The sequence below is a fragment of the Loxodonta africana genome, chromosome 10, assembly GCF_030014295.1.
Source record: "Loxodonta africana isolate mLoxAfr1 chromosome 10, mLoxAfr1.hap2, whole genome shotgun sequence".
NCBI classification, from domain to species: Eukaryota; Metazoa; Chordata; class Mammalia; order Proboscidea; family Elephantidae; genus Loxodonta; species Loxodonta africana.
Window position 1 is genome coordinate 31,035,574 of NC_087351.1, and position 17,304 is coordinate 31,052,877.

Genomic DNA, 17,304 nt, shown 5'->3' on the forward strand with positions numbered 1-17,304 from the left:
CAATGCTTACCCTTACCACTTGCCATGCACTGTCATGTTTTCTATTCCATTCTGCTCTGTTCTTTTATTTTTAGAAAATGTTAGTGAAGCCCACTGAACTGATTCATCAAAGTGTCAAAACCCACATTTTGGAAAACACTGTAGAGAGTTAACAGTGTGTACAGTGGGTATTGTGGAAGGGTTTTGTGGGGGCTGTTGAGAGGGAAACTCCAAGTAGTATCATCTTCCTTTTAAAACGTACCCCCAGATGATTCTGATACAATTGACCCCAGGACTATACTTTGAGAAATCATACCTGCTATTCTAGGCAAAGAGTCCACTTGCTTCCTCAGGGAAGAAAAGATTGGGAGCGAAGGGCGGGCCTTAAGAGAAGTAGCGGGGATTGGCCTGGCAACTTAGAGGAAAGAAGCAGCCAGGCGGAAACTTAGACATAGAAGGGGAAACTATGGCTGGTAGGGGTCATCCTGGGTTGACTCATTACTACTGACACGACTTGCTGCCCCACTATGGAAGGAGGGGACTTATGTTGGGCTTATGTGACTTCTTGAAGCTAGAGAGATGCCAGCCTCCATCTGGTATCCCTAATGCCAAAGTGGACACAGAGACAATTAAGACAGTGAGTAGTGCTGCGGCAGCTACCCTGAAGTGGAAATGGAAGTACTGGTGTTGCTGCGGAGGGCAGGGTACTCTGATAGCTTGTACTTAGGTGGGCCCAGGAAGCAGTTACTTGCTGTAGTGGCCAAAGCAGCTACTACCTCTTCATTATCAATGTGTAGGTTTCTTAAGTCCTAATTTTGGGGAAATGCTGGCTTGGTTTTCATTGAGAAAGCTTAAGAAAAAATACCTGTTTGGAAATTTTCTCGACTGTTTTGTATATGGAGATGGCTGGGAAAGGCTGGGCTGGAATGATTCACTGGACTGGGAAATAGAACAACTGGGTTCTCTTCACAAATTTCCCCCAGATGAACTGTGGCAGTTCAGTCAAGTTGCCTCTTAGTGCCAGTTTTACCTATAATTGATTCTCAAGGAGTGGTATGTTGGATGGAGGGTGCCTATGACTGATTTCTAGAGAGTAATGTGTCATTAGATGGAGTACAATGCTTAGAGCATCGCTAACCTTTAGAAAATAAATATTTTTCTTATCAGGATTCAGAGAAGATGTGCATTGAAATTATCTCCCTGGCCTTCTACCCAGAGGCCGAAGTGATGTCTGATGAGAACATAAAACAGGTGTACGTGGAGTATAAATTCTATGATATACCCCTGTCAGAGACAGAGACTCCAATATCCCTGAGGAAGCCGAGGGCAGGAGAAGAGATTCACTTCCACTTTAGCAAGGGTGAGGCACTGTGTGTGGTTTTGGGGAGAGGAGGCTGACAAATGCTTAGAATGACAGAGCAGAACTACCACTGGACTTCTTATGGGGTTGATTCGATCATTTTACTTATCAAATATCATATATGCATGTGGTTTAAAAAAAATCAAGTAGGCTAAAAAGATTTTAATTAAAAGTCATCAGTCCTTTACTCCACCCTTCTCCACAAACCAAGCTGCAGTCCACCACAACCACTTTTAACTTTTTCAGCTATCTCTGATATTTACCTCCATGTTTCTAAATAACGTTTCCATTATGATTTCCTAATGTCCCAATATTAGACATGGTCCACTGGCTTCCTATCTTGGTACATAAATTTAGATCTCTCTCACCACACCCATGACCCTTCCCTCCTATATAGTTTGATCATCCTTTTTGTTTAAACCAATTTTAATTGTTTATATTATTACAAATATGTAAATATTAATTCTTGCAGAGCCAAGTAGTATGACCTTAACTATATATTTTTTCTGGTTTACTATTTTGTTTGCCTCAATTTTTCATTTGTTTTATTTTAATTATACCTATTGATAATTCTTTTCACATCCTTTGGAAACCCTGGTGGTGTAGTGGTTAAGTGCTACAGCTGCTAACCAAAAGGTTGGCGGTTTGAATCTACCAGGCACTCCTTGGAAACTCTATGGGGCAGTTCTACCCTGTCCTATAGGGTTGGTATAAGTCGGAATTGACTCGATGGCAATGGGTTGGGTTGGTTGGTTAACACCCTCAAGTAATCAAACCTATTAAATAATTTTTTTCTGGAGAAACTCTCTCCATCCTTTTGTACCCCTCTAGCCCATTGTTTAGCTTTTATCCCACTGCTGCTATCCCCAAAATTTGATTTAATTCTCTTCTGTACTGGCTTTCCTGTCTCCTGGATCCTGTTAGATGCTCTGTATTCATTAATTTCCTTATTGTAATGGATCATCCCTCCCTCATCTCTCAGTTTGTTGTACTGTAGTGTCTCGCATATTGCTGTGATGCTGGAAGCTATGCCACTGGTGTTTCAAATACCAGCAGGGTCACCCATGGTGGACAGGTTTCATCTGATCTTCCAGACTAAGGCAGACTAGGAAGAATGACCTGGCAGCCTACTTCTGAAAAAATCAGCCAGTGAAAACCTTATGAATAGCAGCGGAACATTGTCTGATAATAGTGCCAGAAGGTGAGCTCCCCAGGTTAGAGGGCACTCAAAATACGATGGGGGAAGAGCTGCCTCCTCAAAGTAGAGTCTACCTTAATGATGTGGATGGAGTAAGCTTTCAGGACCTTGATTTGCTGATGTGACACGACTCAAAGTGAGAAGAAACAGCTGCAAACATCAATTAATAATTGAAACATGAATGTACGGAGTGCGAAACTAGAAAAATTAGAAGATGTCAAAAATGAAATGGAACACATAAAAATCAATGACTTAGGCATGGATGAGCTGAAATGGACTGGTATGGGCAATCTATGGTCTACTATGCTGGGAATGATAAAATGAAGAGGAATGACATTACATTCCTTGTCAAAAAGAACTTTTCAAGATCTATCCTGAAGTACAACACTGTCAGTGATAGGAAAATATCCATACGCCTACAAGGAAGACCAGTTATCAAATCTATGTACCAACCACTACTGCCAAAGATGAAAAAATTGAAGATTTTTACCAACTTCTGCTATCTGAAATTGATCAAACATGCTCTCGAGTTGCACTGATAATTACTCATGATTGAAATGTGGAAGTTGGAAACAAAGAGGAAGGATTGGTAGTTGGAAAATATGGCCTTGGTGATAGAAATGATGCAGGAGATTGCATGATAGAATTTTGCAAGACCAACGACCTATTCATTAGAAAAAATTTTTTCAATAACATAAATGGTGACTATACACATGGACCTCACCAGATGGAATACACAGGAATCAAATCGACTACGTCTGTGGAAAGAGATGATGGAGAGGCTCAATATCATCAGTGAGAACGAGGCCAAGGGCCCTATTGTGGAACAGACCATCAATTGCTCATATTCAAGTTCAAATTGAAGAAGAAAATTAAAACAAGTCCACGAGGGCCAAAATATGCTCTTGAGTATATCCCACCTGAATGTAGAGACCATCTCAAGAATAGATTTCACGAACTGAACACTAATGACCAAAGACCAGGCGAGTTGTGGGTTGGCATCAAGGACATCATACATTAAGAAAGCAGAAGGTCATTAAAAAGACAGGAAAGAAAGAAAAGACCAAAATGGATGTCAGAAGAGACTCTGAAACTTACTCTTAAACATAGAGCAAGTAGCTAATATGACTGGAAGAAATAACGAAGTACAAGAGCTGAACAGAAAGGGTGGTTCAAGAAGACAAATTAAGTATTATAATGAAATGTGCAAAGACCTGGAGTTAGAAAACTAAAAGGAAAGAAAGAACATGCTTGTATTTATCAAGCTGAAAGAATTCAAGAAAAAAATCAACTCTCAAGTTTCAGTATTCAAGGATTCCATGGGCAAAATACTGAATGATGCAAGAAGCATCAAAAGAAGATGGAAGGAATACAGTCACTGTACCAAAAAGAATTGGTCAATGTTCAACCATTTCAGGAGGTAGCATATGATCAAGAACTGATGGTACTAAAGGAAGAAGTCCCCGCTGCACTGAAGCCATTGGCGAAAAACAAGGCTCCAGGAATTGATGGAATACCAATTGAGATGTTTCAACAAACAGATGCAATGCTGGAAGCGCTTGTTCATCTTTGAGAAGAAATTTGGAAGACAGCTGCCTGGCCAACTGTTGGGAGGAGATCCACATTTGTGCCTATTCCAAAGAAAGGTGATCCAACGGAATGCAGAAATTATTGAACAATATCATGAATATCACAGGCAAGAAAACTTTGCTGAAGATAATTCCAAAACTGTTGCAGCAGTACATTGACAGGGACCTCCCAGAAATTCAAGCCAGATTCAGAAGAGGAGGTGGAATGAGAGATATCATTGCTGGTGTCAGATGGATGTTGGCTGAAAGCAGAGAACACCAGAAAGATTTTTTTTTTTTTAACCTGTGTTTTATCAACTATGTAAAGGCATTAGACTGTGTGGATTATAACAAATTAAGGATAACATTGAGGAGAATGGGAATTCCAGAACCCTTAATTGTGCTTATGCAGAACCAGTACATAGACCAAGAAGCAGTCGTTCAAACAGAACAGGGGGATACTGCCTTGTTTAAAACCAGGAAAGGTGTGTGTCAGGGTTATATTCTTTCACTACACTTATTCAATCTGTATACTGAGCAAATAATCTGAGAAGCTGGACTATATGAAGAAGAATTTGGCATTAGGATTGGAAGAAGACTTATTAACAACCTTTGATATGCAGATGACACAACCTTGCTTGCTGAAAGTGAAGAGGACTTGAGGCACTTACCGTATTTTTACACGAATAACAGGTGTTATATATTTTTGCCAACTGGACTTCCACCTCGCGAAATATTTTCCTAGGCATGCTATATGCGTTATATGCAGGGGCATGTTATTTATGTGGGTGGGTTATTTGTGAAAAACATGGTACTGTTGAAGATCAGACTACAGCCTTCAGCGTGGATTATACCTCAACATAAAACAAAAATCTGCATAACTGGACCGATAAGGGATAAAATATTGAATTCCTTAGAATCCTTCTAGCCGTGGAATGGTGAGAGCACATTTATTTTGGCATATAGCATAATAGCTTTACATACAGTTTATAAGGGTCTACAAACTTTTTCTTAAAAGGCCAAATAGTACATATTTTAAGCTTTGTGGCCCATACAGTCTGTCACAACCACTCAACTCTGCTGGCATAACTGGAAAGCAGCCATACACAATATGTAAAAAAATGGACATGGCTGTGCTCTAATAAAACTTTATTTATAAAGACTGGGGGGCCAGCCCAAGGGCCCTAGTCTGCCAGCTTCTGCTTTATATCACTGTTGTTACTGCTTATGAGGGTCTTAGTGCAGTAACAGAAACTGCACATGACTTTTTTTTTTTTTCTTTTCCTTAACGCAGTGATAGACCTGGACCCATTGGAGCAAAAAGGTCGAAGGCAATTTCTGTTCACCATGTTGAATGGAGAAGATCCTGACCAAGGACAGTAAGTATCTGCTTTTCCACTTTGGAAGAAAGGGATGTTTAGACAGGAACTGTAGTTTGAGTTTGGTTTCGTGCCGATGCTGAATATTTTGATAACTTCTTTCAAATAACTTACCCTTAGTGAATTTCCAGTCTTCTGTCTAATTTATGTTTGTGACTACTTGATCAATTACATAATTTCATAGGTTTAGTTCAGTTCTCATCCATGCCAGCCCCCATGGGGACTTTTTTTGTGGCAGAGGTTTAATTGAATACAAACAGTGCCCAATAGGGAATGGGCAAAATGTTTTGATCTAATCAAATCTAATTTGATTTGTTTCTCACACACAGTGCTGTTGCTAGCTTCCCAAATATTATGTCTTCATAATATTAATTTTATATTTAGATTTTTAAGTATTTTATTTATAGGAATATTCTGACTTTGTAATAGCTGAAGTAAATTCTAGGTCTGCTTTAAAATTTTAGGAAAGTCAATTGTCTTTATTATACCTGTAATCTGAGAAGGTTTCCTTTTAGAGTTTCCAGATAAAATACAGGGGACATACTTACACTAAAAAATTCAAATTTAACTGGGCATTTAGCTAAACAAGACAAATAAGGGCATCTTGTATTTGTTAAAGTTTGTTTAACTAAATCTCACTCCTCTGTATGCATGTGGGTAAGAAATGGGGGCTGATTTTTTAAAAATTTATTTGTTGTGCTTTAGGTGAAAGTTTACAAATTAAGTCAGTCTCTCATACAAAAAGCCATACACACCCCATTGTGCTCTCCCAGCTGCCCTCCCCTTAATGAGACAGCATATTCCTCCTCTTCACCCTATATTCCCTGTTTCCATTCAACCAGCTCCTGTCCCTCTCTTCCTTCTCATCTCGCCACCAGACAGGAGTTGCCCATATAGTCTCATGTGTCTACTTGAGCCACGAAGTTCACTCCTCACCAGCATCATTATCTACCTTATAGTCCAGGCCAATATCTGCCTGTACAGTTGTTTTTGGGAATGGTTCCAATTTTGGACTTCCAAAGGGTCTGGGGACCATGACCGTCAGGGTCCCTCTGGTCTGTCAGACCATTAAGCCTGGTCTTTTTATGAGAAGAGAGTTTAAGATCTGCATCCCACTATTCTCCTGCTCCATCAGGGATTCTCTGTTGTGTTCCATGTCAAGGCAGTGATTGGTGTAGCCAGGCACCATCTAGTTCTTCGGGTCTCAGGCTGATGGACTCTCTGGTTTATGTGGCCCTTTCTGTCTCTTGGGCTCATATTTACCTTGTGTCTTCAGTATTCTTCATTCTTCTTTGCTCCAGGTGGGTTAAGGCCAATTTATGCATCTTAGATGGCCACTTGCTACTAGTTTAAGACCCCAGATGCCTCTCACCAAAGTGAGATGCAGAATGTTTTCTTAATACATTTTGTTATGCCAATTGACCTAGATGTCCCCTGAAACCATGGTCCCCAGACTCCCGTCCCTGCTACTCTGGCCTTCAAAGCTTTTGGTTGTATTGAGGAAATTTCTTTGCTTTTGGCTTAGTCCAGTTGTACTGACTATCCCTGTGGTATGTGTTGCCCTTCCCTTCACCTAGAAAAATTTCTGTCTACTCTCTAGTTCGTGCTTATCCCTCTCCCTCTCTCCCCACCCTCATAACCATCAAAGAATATTTTCTTCTGTATTTAAACTTTATCCGGAGTTCTTATAAGAGTGGTCTCATACAATATTTGTCCTTTTGAAGCTGACTAATTTCACTCAGCATAACGCCTTCCAGATTCCTCCATGTTATGAAATGTTTCACAAATTCATCATTGTTCTTAACTGTTGCATATTATTCCATTGTGTGAATATACCACAATTTATTTATCCATTCATCCGTTGATGGGCACCTTGGTTGCTTTCATTTCTTGCAATTGTAAACAGTGCTGCAATGAACATGAGTGTGCATATATCTGTTCGTGTGAAGGCTGTTATTTCTCTAGGGTATATTCCAAAAAATATATATATATATTTTTTATTTTTTTATATTCCAAGGAGTGGAATTCCTGGGTCGTTTGGTAGTTCTATTTCTAGCTTTTTAAGGAAGCGCTAAATTGATTTCCAAAGTGGTTTTACCATCTTACATTCCCACCAGCAGTGTGTTAGTGTACCAGTCTCTCCACAACCTCTTCAACATTTACTATTTTGCGTTTTGGATTAATGCCAGCCTCATTGGAGTGAAATGAAATCTCATTGTAGTTCTGATTTGCATTTCTCTAATAGCTGATGATGGTGAGCATTTCCTCATGTATTTGTTAGCAGCCTGAATGTCTTCTTTGGTAAAGTGCCTGTTCATATCCTTTGCCCATTTTTTAATTGGGTTATTTGCCTTTTTGTTGTTGAGTTTTTGCAATATCACGTAGATCTTAGAGGTCAGACGCTGATCAGAAATGTCAGAGCTAAAAACTTTTTCCCAATCTGTAGGTAATCTTTTTAGTCTTTTGGTGACGTCTTTGGATGAGCATAGGTGTTTGACTTTTAGGAGCTCCCAGTTATCTAGTTTCTCTTCTGGTGTTTGTACAATGTTCATGTTTTGTATACTGTTTATGCCATGTATTAGGGCTCCTAGTGTTGTCCCTATTTTTTTTTCCATGATCTTTATCATTTTAGATTTTATATTTAGGTCTTTGATCCATTTTGAGTTAGTTTTTGTGCATGGTGTGAGGCATGGGTCTTGTTTCATTTATTTTGCAGGTGGATATCCAGTTACGCCAGCACTGTTTGTTGAAGAGACTGCCTGGCATGTAGTCATGCTCATTACCTGCCCTTTCTTGAGAAAATTTGGGGTAGAGGACAGCATTATCCCTCTTCGTTGTCAAAGCTCTCAGTAATGATACAGAAACCTAATAACAAATGCATGATTGTGTAGTGGGCTCAGCGTCAATCATTTTCAGTAATTCCTTCTTTTCAGCTTAACCGTGTTTGACCTTGCTCTTAAGAGTCTGAGTTTTCAGTCCTACTCCTGCTCCCTTAGCACTCTCTATTAGCCATTCTCTAATATTTGCCTATAAGAACAATTAATAGCCATGTGAAATGTCCAGAACAGGCAAATCCCTAGAGGCAGAAGGTAGGTCAGTGTTGCCAGGGGCTGGTGGGTGGGGAGAGGTGAGGAGAATGAGGAAACACTGATGGATATGGAGTTTCTTTTTGAGGTTATGAAAACGTTCTGGAATTACAGAGTGGGGAATGGTTTCACAGCACTGTGACTATACTGAAAACATTCAATTGTACACTTTAATATGGTTAAAATGGTAAATTTTTATCTCAAAAAATTTTAAAATAATTTTAAAAAATGTTTTTTGGTGAAGGTTGACACAGCAGTTTAGGTTCCCATTCAACAATTTCTATACAAGTTGTTCAGTGACATTGGTTACATTCTTCACAGTGTGAGGAATTATTTATTCATTTATTATTATTTCCATCTGGTATTCCATTTCCAGAGGCCTGGTGGTGCGGTGGTTAAGAGCTCAGCTGCTAGTAACCAAGAGGTCAGCAGTTTGCATTCACCAGTCGCTCCTTGGAAACCCTATAGGGCAGTTAGTTCTACTCTGTCCTATAGGGTCGCTATCAGTCAGAATGGACTCAATGGCAAGGGGTTTGGTTTTGGTTTGGTTCAGTTTCCATTAATCTAGTTTCCCTGCCCCATACGTTCTCATCTTTGTTTTAAAGTAATTGCTGACCATTTGGGAATGTTATCTTAATTAAAAAAATTAATGTAAAACCTTTGAAGTTGGCAAAAGTTTTGTTTATATATACTTTCACCATAATTAACAAGAGAAACCAAAAAAAAAAAAAAAAAAAGGGCAGCAGGCCATATTTTGCCCACAGGTTGTAGCTGGCCACTGTTTGGCTTGAGAAACAATAAACATTTTTTAAAACCTAAAAAAAAAAAAAATTAATAGGATTATTATAGATTGTACCAGTTTCTGGACTCAATATCATTCTTTGCTAGGCTAAGTCAAGGCAAGACTCTGTCTCACATACTTTGGACATGTTATCAGGAGGGACCAGTCCCTGGAGAAGGGCATCATGCTTGGTAACGTTGTGGGTCAGCAAAAAAGAAGACCCTGAAGGAGATGGATTGACAGTGGCTGTAACAGTGGGCTCAGGCATAACAATGATTGTGAGGATGGTGCAGGACCGGGCAGTGCTTCATTGTTTTACATAGCGTTGCTATGAGTCGGAACTGACTCAACGGCACCTAACAAGTGAAGGTCATAATGATTTTTACTGACTGCTCACTGCTTGTGAGGCACTGTGCCGTACACTTGGCAGCACCACCTTTCAAGACTCAAAACAACTCTAAAGAGTAGTTTTTATACTCAGTTTGCAATTCTGCATTCCTTCCGTTTCCTGTAAGAAAACAGGACTGGCACCCAACTTTTATTTAAAAATTTAAAACCTCTTCCTCTAATTTCTTCCATAATCTTGGTTTTTGTGCAAGTCTCCACTATCCATAGGAAATCTTTCATCAAAGTCATAAACGATCACACTAGGGGTTCTATTGAGACAACTTGATCAATTGCACTACCTCAAGAGTCTTCGTTCCCTCTTCTCAAGGCCTGTTGTTCCTTCAAAGCATACTGATTCCTCACTTTTCTACCACTGTCGTCTCATAAAATGGAGGCAAAGGAAAGACACCGTATCATTTATGATTGCTTTTATCCTTATTATATTTTTAAAGCCAAAGGGTATCAGTAGTGCTGAGTTAAATGAACTTTTTTTTTTTTTTCTCATTAGTTTGAAGTTTACAGTGGTAAGTGAGCCTATGGATGATGAAAACAAAGAATGTCAAGAAGTAGGATATGCATATCTTGAACTGTGGCAGATCCTGGAATCAGGAAGAGACATTCTACAGGAAGAGCTAGACAGTGAGTAATACATGATTGTTCCATTTGTCTTCAGGGAAACCATCCTAATAATGACTTTTTTTCTTGTTCTACCTTCAGTACCTAATTAACACTGCAAAGTTGATCTTGAAGACAAGATTCATTATATTCCTCTAGTGCCATTCAAGTTGTGCTCTTGGGCAAGCTATTTAACCTCTCTGTGCCTGTTTCCTCATATATAAAATGGGGATAACAGCAGTACCTACCTCATAGGGTTGTTGTGAGGACTTAAGAGTTAACATACTTAAAGTGCTTAGGACAGTGCCTGGCAGGTGCTAAGTGCCAGCTCTGTATTAGCAGTTAGTCTTCTATAGCTCTCACTCCCAATTTGTACTCCTTCTGCCTATTCCCCACACATGCCATGCTTCCAGGCCTCCATGCCTTTTGTACTTAAGGAAAATTTCCTTATGTCTTTTCTAGTGATCACAGTCAGAATCACTAAGCCAATGAATGCTTCACAATTTTTATTTTGAATTTTTAATCACTAAAAGAAGAACAGTAATTTCCTAATTATGGCCTCTTCCCACACAGGCTTTAAACATGTTGGTTTAACTGTAAAAACAAAACTCTCCTTGCTAGTCCTGCATCTGCCTTTTCTCTCATCACTTATAAACTCAGCTCCTTGATAGCTTTGCTGAACGATCAATCCACAGTACTATTTCTGCGCCTCTTAAGATCACAGTTCCATCCCAAGCACTCTGCCTGAAATCTCCTGCCATCTTGTCAAATTCAATTGGTTTTTATTACTCATCTTACGGTACCTTTCTAAACCTTGGTATCATTGCTGTCCTTTTTTAATACCATTTTCAGGACATTCTGACTTCCCAAATCACTCCCTGGGTGATCCTTCCGTTTCTTTTACAGGTTCTTCTTTCTGGGTTTATTCCTTTAAATGTTGCATTTCTTTGGCTCAATCCTTTTTTTCTCCACATACTCTCTTCCTAGGTGATTGCATCCACCCCAAGGTTTTAATTATAACTTAGGAATTATCTCAAATCTAAGTTTTTTACCTGATTTTTGATAAAACTAGGCTTACAGCAAACCAATAGATGTCTGTTTGTATGCTCCATTCGTACCTCAAAGCTCCCCCAACTAGAAATTTGTGCCTTACTTCCTCTTAGTGAACGCCACTGTCCACCATCTACCTTGTTACCTAAGCCAGGATGATCAATTCCAAGCTTTTCCTTACTCCTGATGATCACAAAATTCCACTAATTTCATCTCTTAAATATTTTGAATCTGTCCCCACCTCTACACCGTTACACTTTAGACCCTTTTCGTTTCTTTCCTAAATTACTATAACAGCCTCGTAACAACCTTGGTCTTCTTGTGCCCCCCTTCCACATTACTCTGTAAATAATAATCCTTCTAGAACCCAAATAAAAAGTCACTTTTAATACCTTTAGTTAAAGCTAAATACTTTACAAAGACACACAAGGCCCTTCATGATCTGGGCCCTGTGTATCTCCAGTTTCATTTCTGCCACTCCTTGTAATTTTCCAAACCAGCATGTTTTCATGTTTTGGTACATACTTAGAAATTTTTAAGTTTTTAAGACTTACCTTGGGAATGGTCTCCAGGAAGTCTTTTCTAATTCCTCCATTCTGGGTTAGGTGCTGCTTCTGTGTGTCCGCAAAGCACCTTCAGCTTTCATTTATCATAGCTGCTGGCATACTATATTGTAATCACTTTTAATTTTCCTTTCTCCTCCACTAGACTAGAATTCCCTAGAAAGTGGTGTAGTAACTTAGTTCATTTAGTATCTCCGGCACCTAACATGACAAATGCCAGGTATTCAAGTGTGTTTTCTTTTTCTTCTTTCCCAACAGTTGTTAGCCCCGAAGACCAGGTCACTCCAATAGGAAGGCTGAAGATTTCCCTACAAGCCGCTGCTGCCCTCCATGCTATTTACAAGGAGATGACTGAAGATTTGTTTTTGTGATATAACAAGTGCTATTCCATTCTAAAATCTGAGGGAACAATAGTAAAAAGTCTCATAAAGTAACTTGCTATACCATGAATTTGGTCTGCTGTGATGTCTGGTATCTCTCTTAAGAATGAAAGCATAGAATGAAGAAAGTTATCTTTGTGATACTAACTTGAAAAGGCATTTTTGTAAGGCCTTGGCACCTTATCAGGTGAGAAGCAGGCTTGCTTTCAAGAATTATAAAAGAACTGTCACAAAAGGTAAATTTACAAGAACAAAACAACGACAACAAAAAAAAACCCACAGTTTATTTATCTTTTAGTTCTTCCAAAATCGAAAATATCAAGTCCTACTGCTAAGGAGAAAAAACAAACAAATAAACAAAATCCAAGACCCCCCTCTTCTCTTAGTCACAGAACACAGAAGGAACTGCAGTGGACAGGTGGGTACAGAGAACCAGGAGGGGGAAGATGGCAAGATAAACTCCCCAAATACTTAAAAAAGCTGTTCAACAGAAACTGTGATAAATATAGGACAATGCAAGACAAGTAAAAATAAGGAGCAGCAGTGACGAGAGGCTTTGTTGTAGATGTGGCCTGGCCTCCCTTCCTCTTCTCTCGTCTCATCAGGTTATTCTAGGCCCAAGGCATGACTTGCCCCTTCCAGATCTAAATGATGCTCCTTTGAGCCACCTCTAGATTTCACTAGAAGCAGTAGGAGGCACAACCATTCTTCCTCAGATAACATGTCAGAAAAGAAAGAAGACAGTGGTGATTTTGTCTTCTACCACTGTCATGTGTGAATTTGTAGAGGATGAAACTGGGCCCGGAAGTGTCACTGCTTCTTATGTCTTCTAAGCCAGCAGAAGTACCTCAAAATCGGCATGAGGCAAGTAAGCAGGCAAACTCTGATGGAGGCACCAGCCCAATCTGCCTCACTAGCTCAAGTTGTTTGGATTATCACAACCATTAGCAAATTCCAAGAGCCTTTTCTTGAGTACTGCAAAGATGGAACTTAAAGAGTGGTGAGGAAGGTCATAGCAGTAAGGTAAGATGAAGGATCAAATCTGCTGGTCAAGAACCATGGTACAGGTAGTTAAGGGTCACCTTGTACCAATGTCTTGGAAACACAGCTTCAAGACACCAAAGAATAAGATGTCGGAAGCCACTGATGTCCTGGCAGAAGGTGACAGGAAGAGAGAGGAATGAAACAATATTTATTAACAGCGGAAGCCTCCGCCCTTCTTCAAGAACACCTCCTCCCTTGCCATCTGGATGGGGCCATTGGCACGTGTCCTGGTGGGCCTGGAATTCCCCGAGTAGATTGGTCCACACAAATGGCCCCCTAAACCCATAAACACAAATGGCCAAACTTCAAAAGAAAACAAAAGGAAAAATACAGTTTCTATGTCATGTAAAATTTCGAGGGGTTGGCTGGAGGAAGAATGGAGCTCAGGGCCAAAGTTCAGAAGTTACTTCCTCTTTTTCTTGGGTGGTGCAGAGCTGTGTCTGGAACCACGGTTAGAGCCTCGGCCTGAACTGTGCACAGATGCCTTCCTCTTCCGGCTCATACTTCGACTCTGTTCTTCCTCTTCCTCATAACGACTTTCGCGGTCCGCTAAATAGAAGAGAAAGAGGCGTTATTAGTTAGCTATAAATCTAACAGGACGGGACAGCATGAAATGGTGCACAGAATTTACTCTGGAATCAGATCTGAGTTTTAATCACTACTTAAGCACTTACTAGCTATGTGGCCTTGAGCGAGTACTTAACCTTTCTGAGCCTTGGTTTATTCATTTATAAAATGGAGATTTATTTTAGGATTAAATTGACAGGGAACTGCCAGAAATTCAAGCCAGATTCAGAAGAGGACATGGAACCAGGGATATCATTGCTGATGTCAGATGGATCCTGGCCGAAAGCAGAGAATACCAGAAGGATGTTTACCTGTGTTTTATTGACTATGCAAAGGCATTCGACTGTGTGGATCATAATGCATTATGGATAAACACTGCCAAGATGGCAATTCCAGAACACTTAATTATGCTCATGGGGAACCTGTACATAGACCAAAGAGGTAGTTGTTTAGAAAGAACAGGGGATACTGTGTGGTTTAAAGTTAGGAAAGGTGTACAGCAGGTTTATATCTTTTCACCATACCTATTCAATCTGTACAGTTCGAATCCACCAGGCAACTCTATGGGGCAATTCTACTCTGTCCTATAGGGTCACTATGAGTCGGAATTGACTGGATGGCAACAGGTTTTTTTAATTCAATCTGTACGCTGAGCAAATAATCCGAGAAGCTGGATTATACGAAGAACGGGGCATCAGGATTGGAGAAAGACTCATTAACAACCTGCGTTATGCAGATGACAAAACCTTGCTTGCTGAAAGTGAAGAGGACTTGAAGCACTTACTAATGAAGATGAAGACCAGAGCCTTCAGTATGGATTACACCTCAACATAAAGAAAACAAAAATCCTCATAACTGGAGCAATAAGCAACATCAGGATAAACGGAGGAAAGACTCAAGTTGTCAAGGATTTCATTTTACTTGGTTCCATAATCAACACCCATGGAAGCAGCAGTCAAGAAATCAAAAGACTCATTGCATTAGGCAAATCTGCCACAAAAGATCTCTTTAAAGTGTTGAAAAGCAAAGATGTCACATTGAAGACTAAGGTGTGCGTAACCCAAGCCATGGTGTTTTCAATCGCATCATATGCATGCGAAAGCTGGACAATGAATAAGGAAGACTGAAGAAGAACTGATGTCTTTCAATTGTGGTGCTGGCAAAGAATATTGAATATACCATGGACTGCCAAAAGAACAAACAAATCTGTCTTGGAAGAACAACCAGAATGCCCCTTAGAAGCAAGGATGGGGAGACTATGTCTCACATACTTTGGACATGTTACCAGGATGGATCAGTTCCTGCAGAAGAACACCATGCTTGGTAAAGTAGAGAGCCAGCGAAAAAGACGAAGACCCTCAAGAAGGGCTGACACAGTGGCTGCAACAATGGGCTCAGGTATAACAATTGTAAGAATGGCGCAGGACCGGGCGGTGTTTCGTTCTGTTGTACACAGGGTTGCTATGAGTTGGAACAGACTCAACAGCACCTAACAACAACAATATAACCTCTGCAAAACCCCTATCACAGTGCTTGGGACACAGTAGGTAATAAATATTTCTTTTTCATCTATAATTTACATTTGGGTTTTGGTTTCAGAGAAACTAAACTAGCACTATGAAGATATTTCTAACCTGGAAGAGACCCAGAAAGTTAGACAAATATGGGACTTAGTTTTGGAAACTGAATTGCCTAATTCTGGAGCCATATATGACACATGGCTACCTTGCCTAGAGCAACCTGGGGGCTTAAGCAGATGAAGAAAGCTTCCAGTTAGCCAAAAATTTCTATTTAGACAAATTTCAGACTTCATCTTTCCCCCTTTCATCTATGAAGTTTTAACTGTGGTTCCAAATTTAAGGTTTTTAAAATTATGGTGAAAATATACATACCAAAATATTTGCCAGTACAACTTCCACATTAACAATCCAAGGACAAGTTGTGCCACCATTCTTGCAATCCTTTTCCAAAATATTCTACCACCATTAACATAACCTCAATGCCACCCCAAACAAAAACTCTCCCTTTCCCGCTCCCTCCCACCCCTTCTATCAAGAAACAAACCCATTGTTGTTGAACTGATACCAACTCAGAGACGACGCTAGACAACAGAGTAGAACTGCCGCATAGGGTTTCCAAGGAGCGGCTAGTGAGTTTGAACTGCCACCCCTTTGGTTAGCAGCTATAGCTCTTAACCACTGCGCCACCAGGGCTCCAACATATTTGCTTACTTCATATAAGTGAGATCATAAAACTAACTTCTTATTTCGCTCAGCATGTTTTCAAGGTTCATCCATCTGTTGTGGCATGCACCAGAATCTCATTCTCTTTACGGCTGCATAATATTCCCTTGTATGGCTACACACATTTGGTTTATCCATTCATCTGCTGATGGACATTTTGGTTGTTTTCATACCTTTTGGCTATTGTCCAAATCAATTTTGTAGTGTTCTTTTGTTAATTCTTAACGTTGTTGTGTGCCCTTGAGTTGATTCTGACTCATGGCGACCTTATAGGACAGAGTAGAACTGCCTCACCGGGTTTCCTGGGCTATCATTTTTATGGGAGCAGACTGCCAGATCTTTTCTCCCTCGGACCTACTGGTGGGTTTCAACCGCCAACCTTTTGTTTAGCAACTGAGCACTTAACTACTGTGCCACCAGAATGCCTTTAACTCTTATTAGGCTATCAATATCCCAAAATACTAAAATGTGCTAGAAATCTGTACCTAGTCAAAATAAAATAAAAAAATGACGTTCCCCCTCCCCAAAACAACAAAATTACCTTTTCGGGCTTCTTCTTCTAGTTCATCCCAGTCCTTTCCACTCTCTTCTTCGCTGCCCAATGACTCCTTGGAATAGTCTGAAATAAATGGATGAAGTATTACAATTAGACAAGAATGGAAAGGAATGACAGAATTCTTTCCTTCTAAAAAAAAAAGTAGTTTGCAGAAGTGGTATTAGATTAGGAAGCTATGACAAACTTTTTCTTAAAAAGATTAACCTGATTCCTCTGCTTCAGATGAATAGTCTTCATCACTATCCTCCTCTTCCTCTTCATAGTCATCTTCTGAAGGGTTAAAAGTCTCATCTTCAATTTCAGACTCTGAGTCCCCTTCCTCAGCATCACTCCCCTGGTGGGTTAGAGACAGCATAATGCTGTTACTGATTTTGTTTTGTACATTTACTTTACTAATTTAAAGGATTAATTCAACCCACTGAGTACAGCAGCATTATTTCAGTTTCACATGGAAAAGACTTGGGTGACCAGGATATAAAAGGATGTATCTAAAGTTACTGGTAAGGTGCAAAGTGAAGACGGAGATCTACGCACTGAAACTTAAAAGG

At 39.9% G+C, this 17,304-nt stretch overlaps 2 protein-coding genes across 2 annotated transcripts in view; one reads left to right on the forward strand and one right to left on the reverse strand.

The window, feature by feature from the left end:
- Positions 1–12,628, forward strand: part of RPGRIP1 (RPGR interacting protein 1) — a 53,813-nt gene extending 41,185 nt beyond the window's left edge. The window contains 4 exon segments of the mRNA XM_064292273.1: positions 1,147–1,339; positions 5,400–5,484; positions 10,247–10,377; positions 12,225–12,628. Coding sequence (XP_064148343.1) covers positions 1,147–1,339; positions 5,400–5,484; positions 10,247–10,377; positions 12,225–12,337 — 522 coding nt within the window. The 3' untranslated portion in view covers positions 12,338–12,628.
- Positions 12,611–17,304, reverse strand: part of SUPT16H (SPT16 homolog, facilitates chromatin remodeling subunit) — a 44,411-nt gene continuing 39,717 nt past the window's right edge. The window contains exons 24-26 of the mRNA XM_003421614.4: positions 16,961–17,090; positions 16,742–16,819; positions 12,611–13,939 (exon numbers count right to left, since the gene is read on the reverse strand). Of these exons, the coding sequence (XP_003421662.1) occupies positions 13,794–13,939; positions 16,742–16,819; positions 16,961–17,090 (354 nt within the window). The 3' untranslated portion in view covers positions 12,611–13,793. The remainder of the gene's footprint in view (positions 13,940–16,741; positions 16,820–16,960; positions 17,091–17,304) is intronic.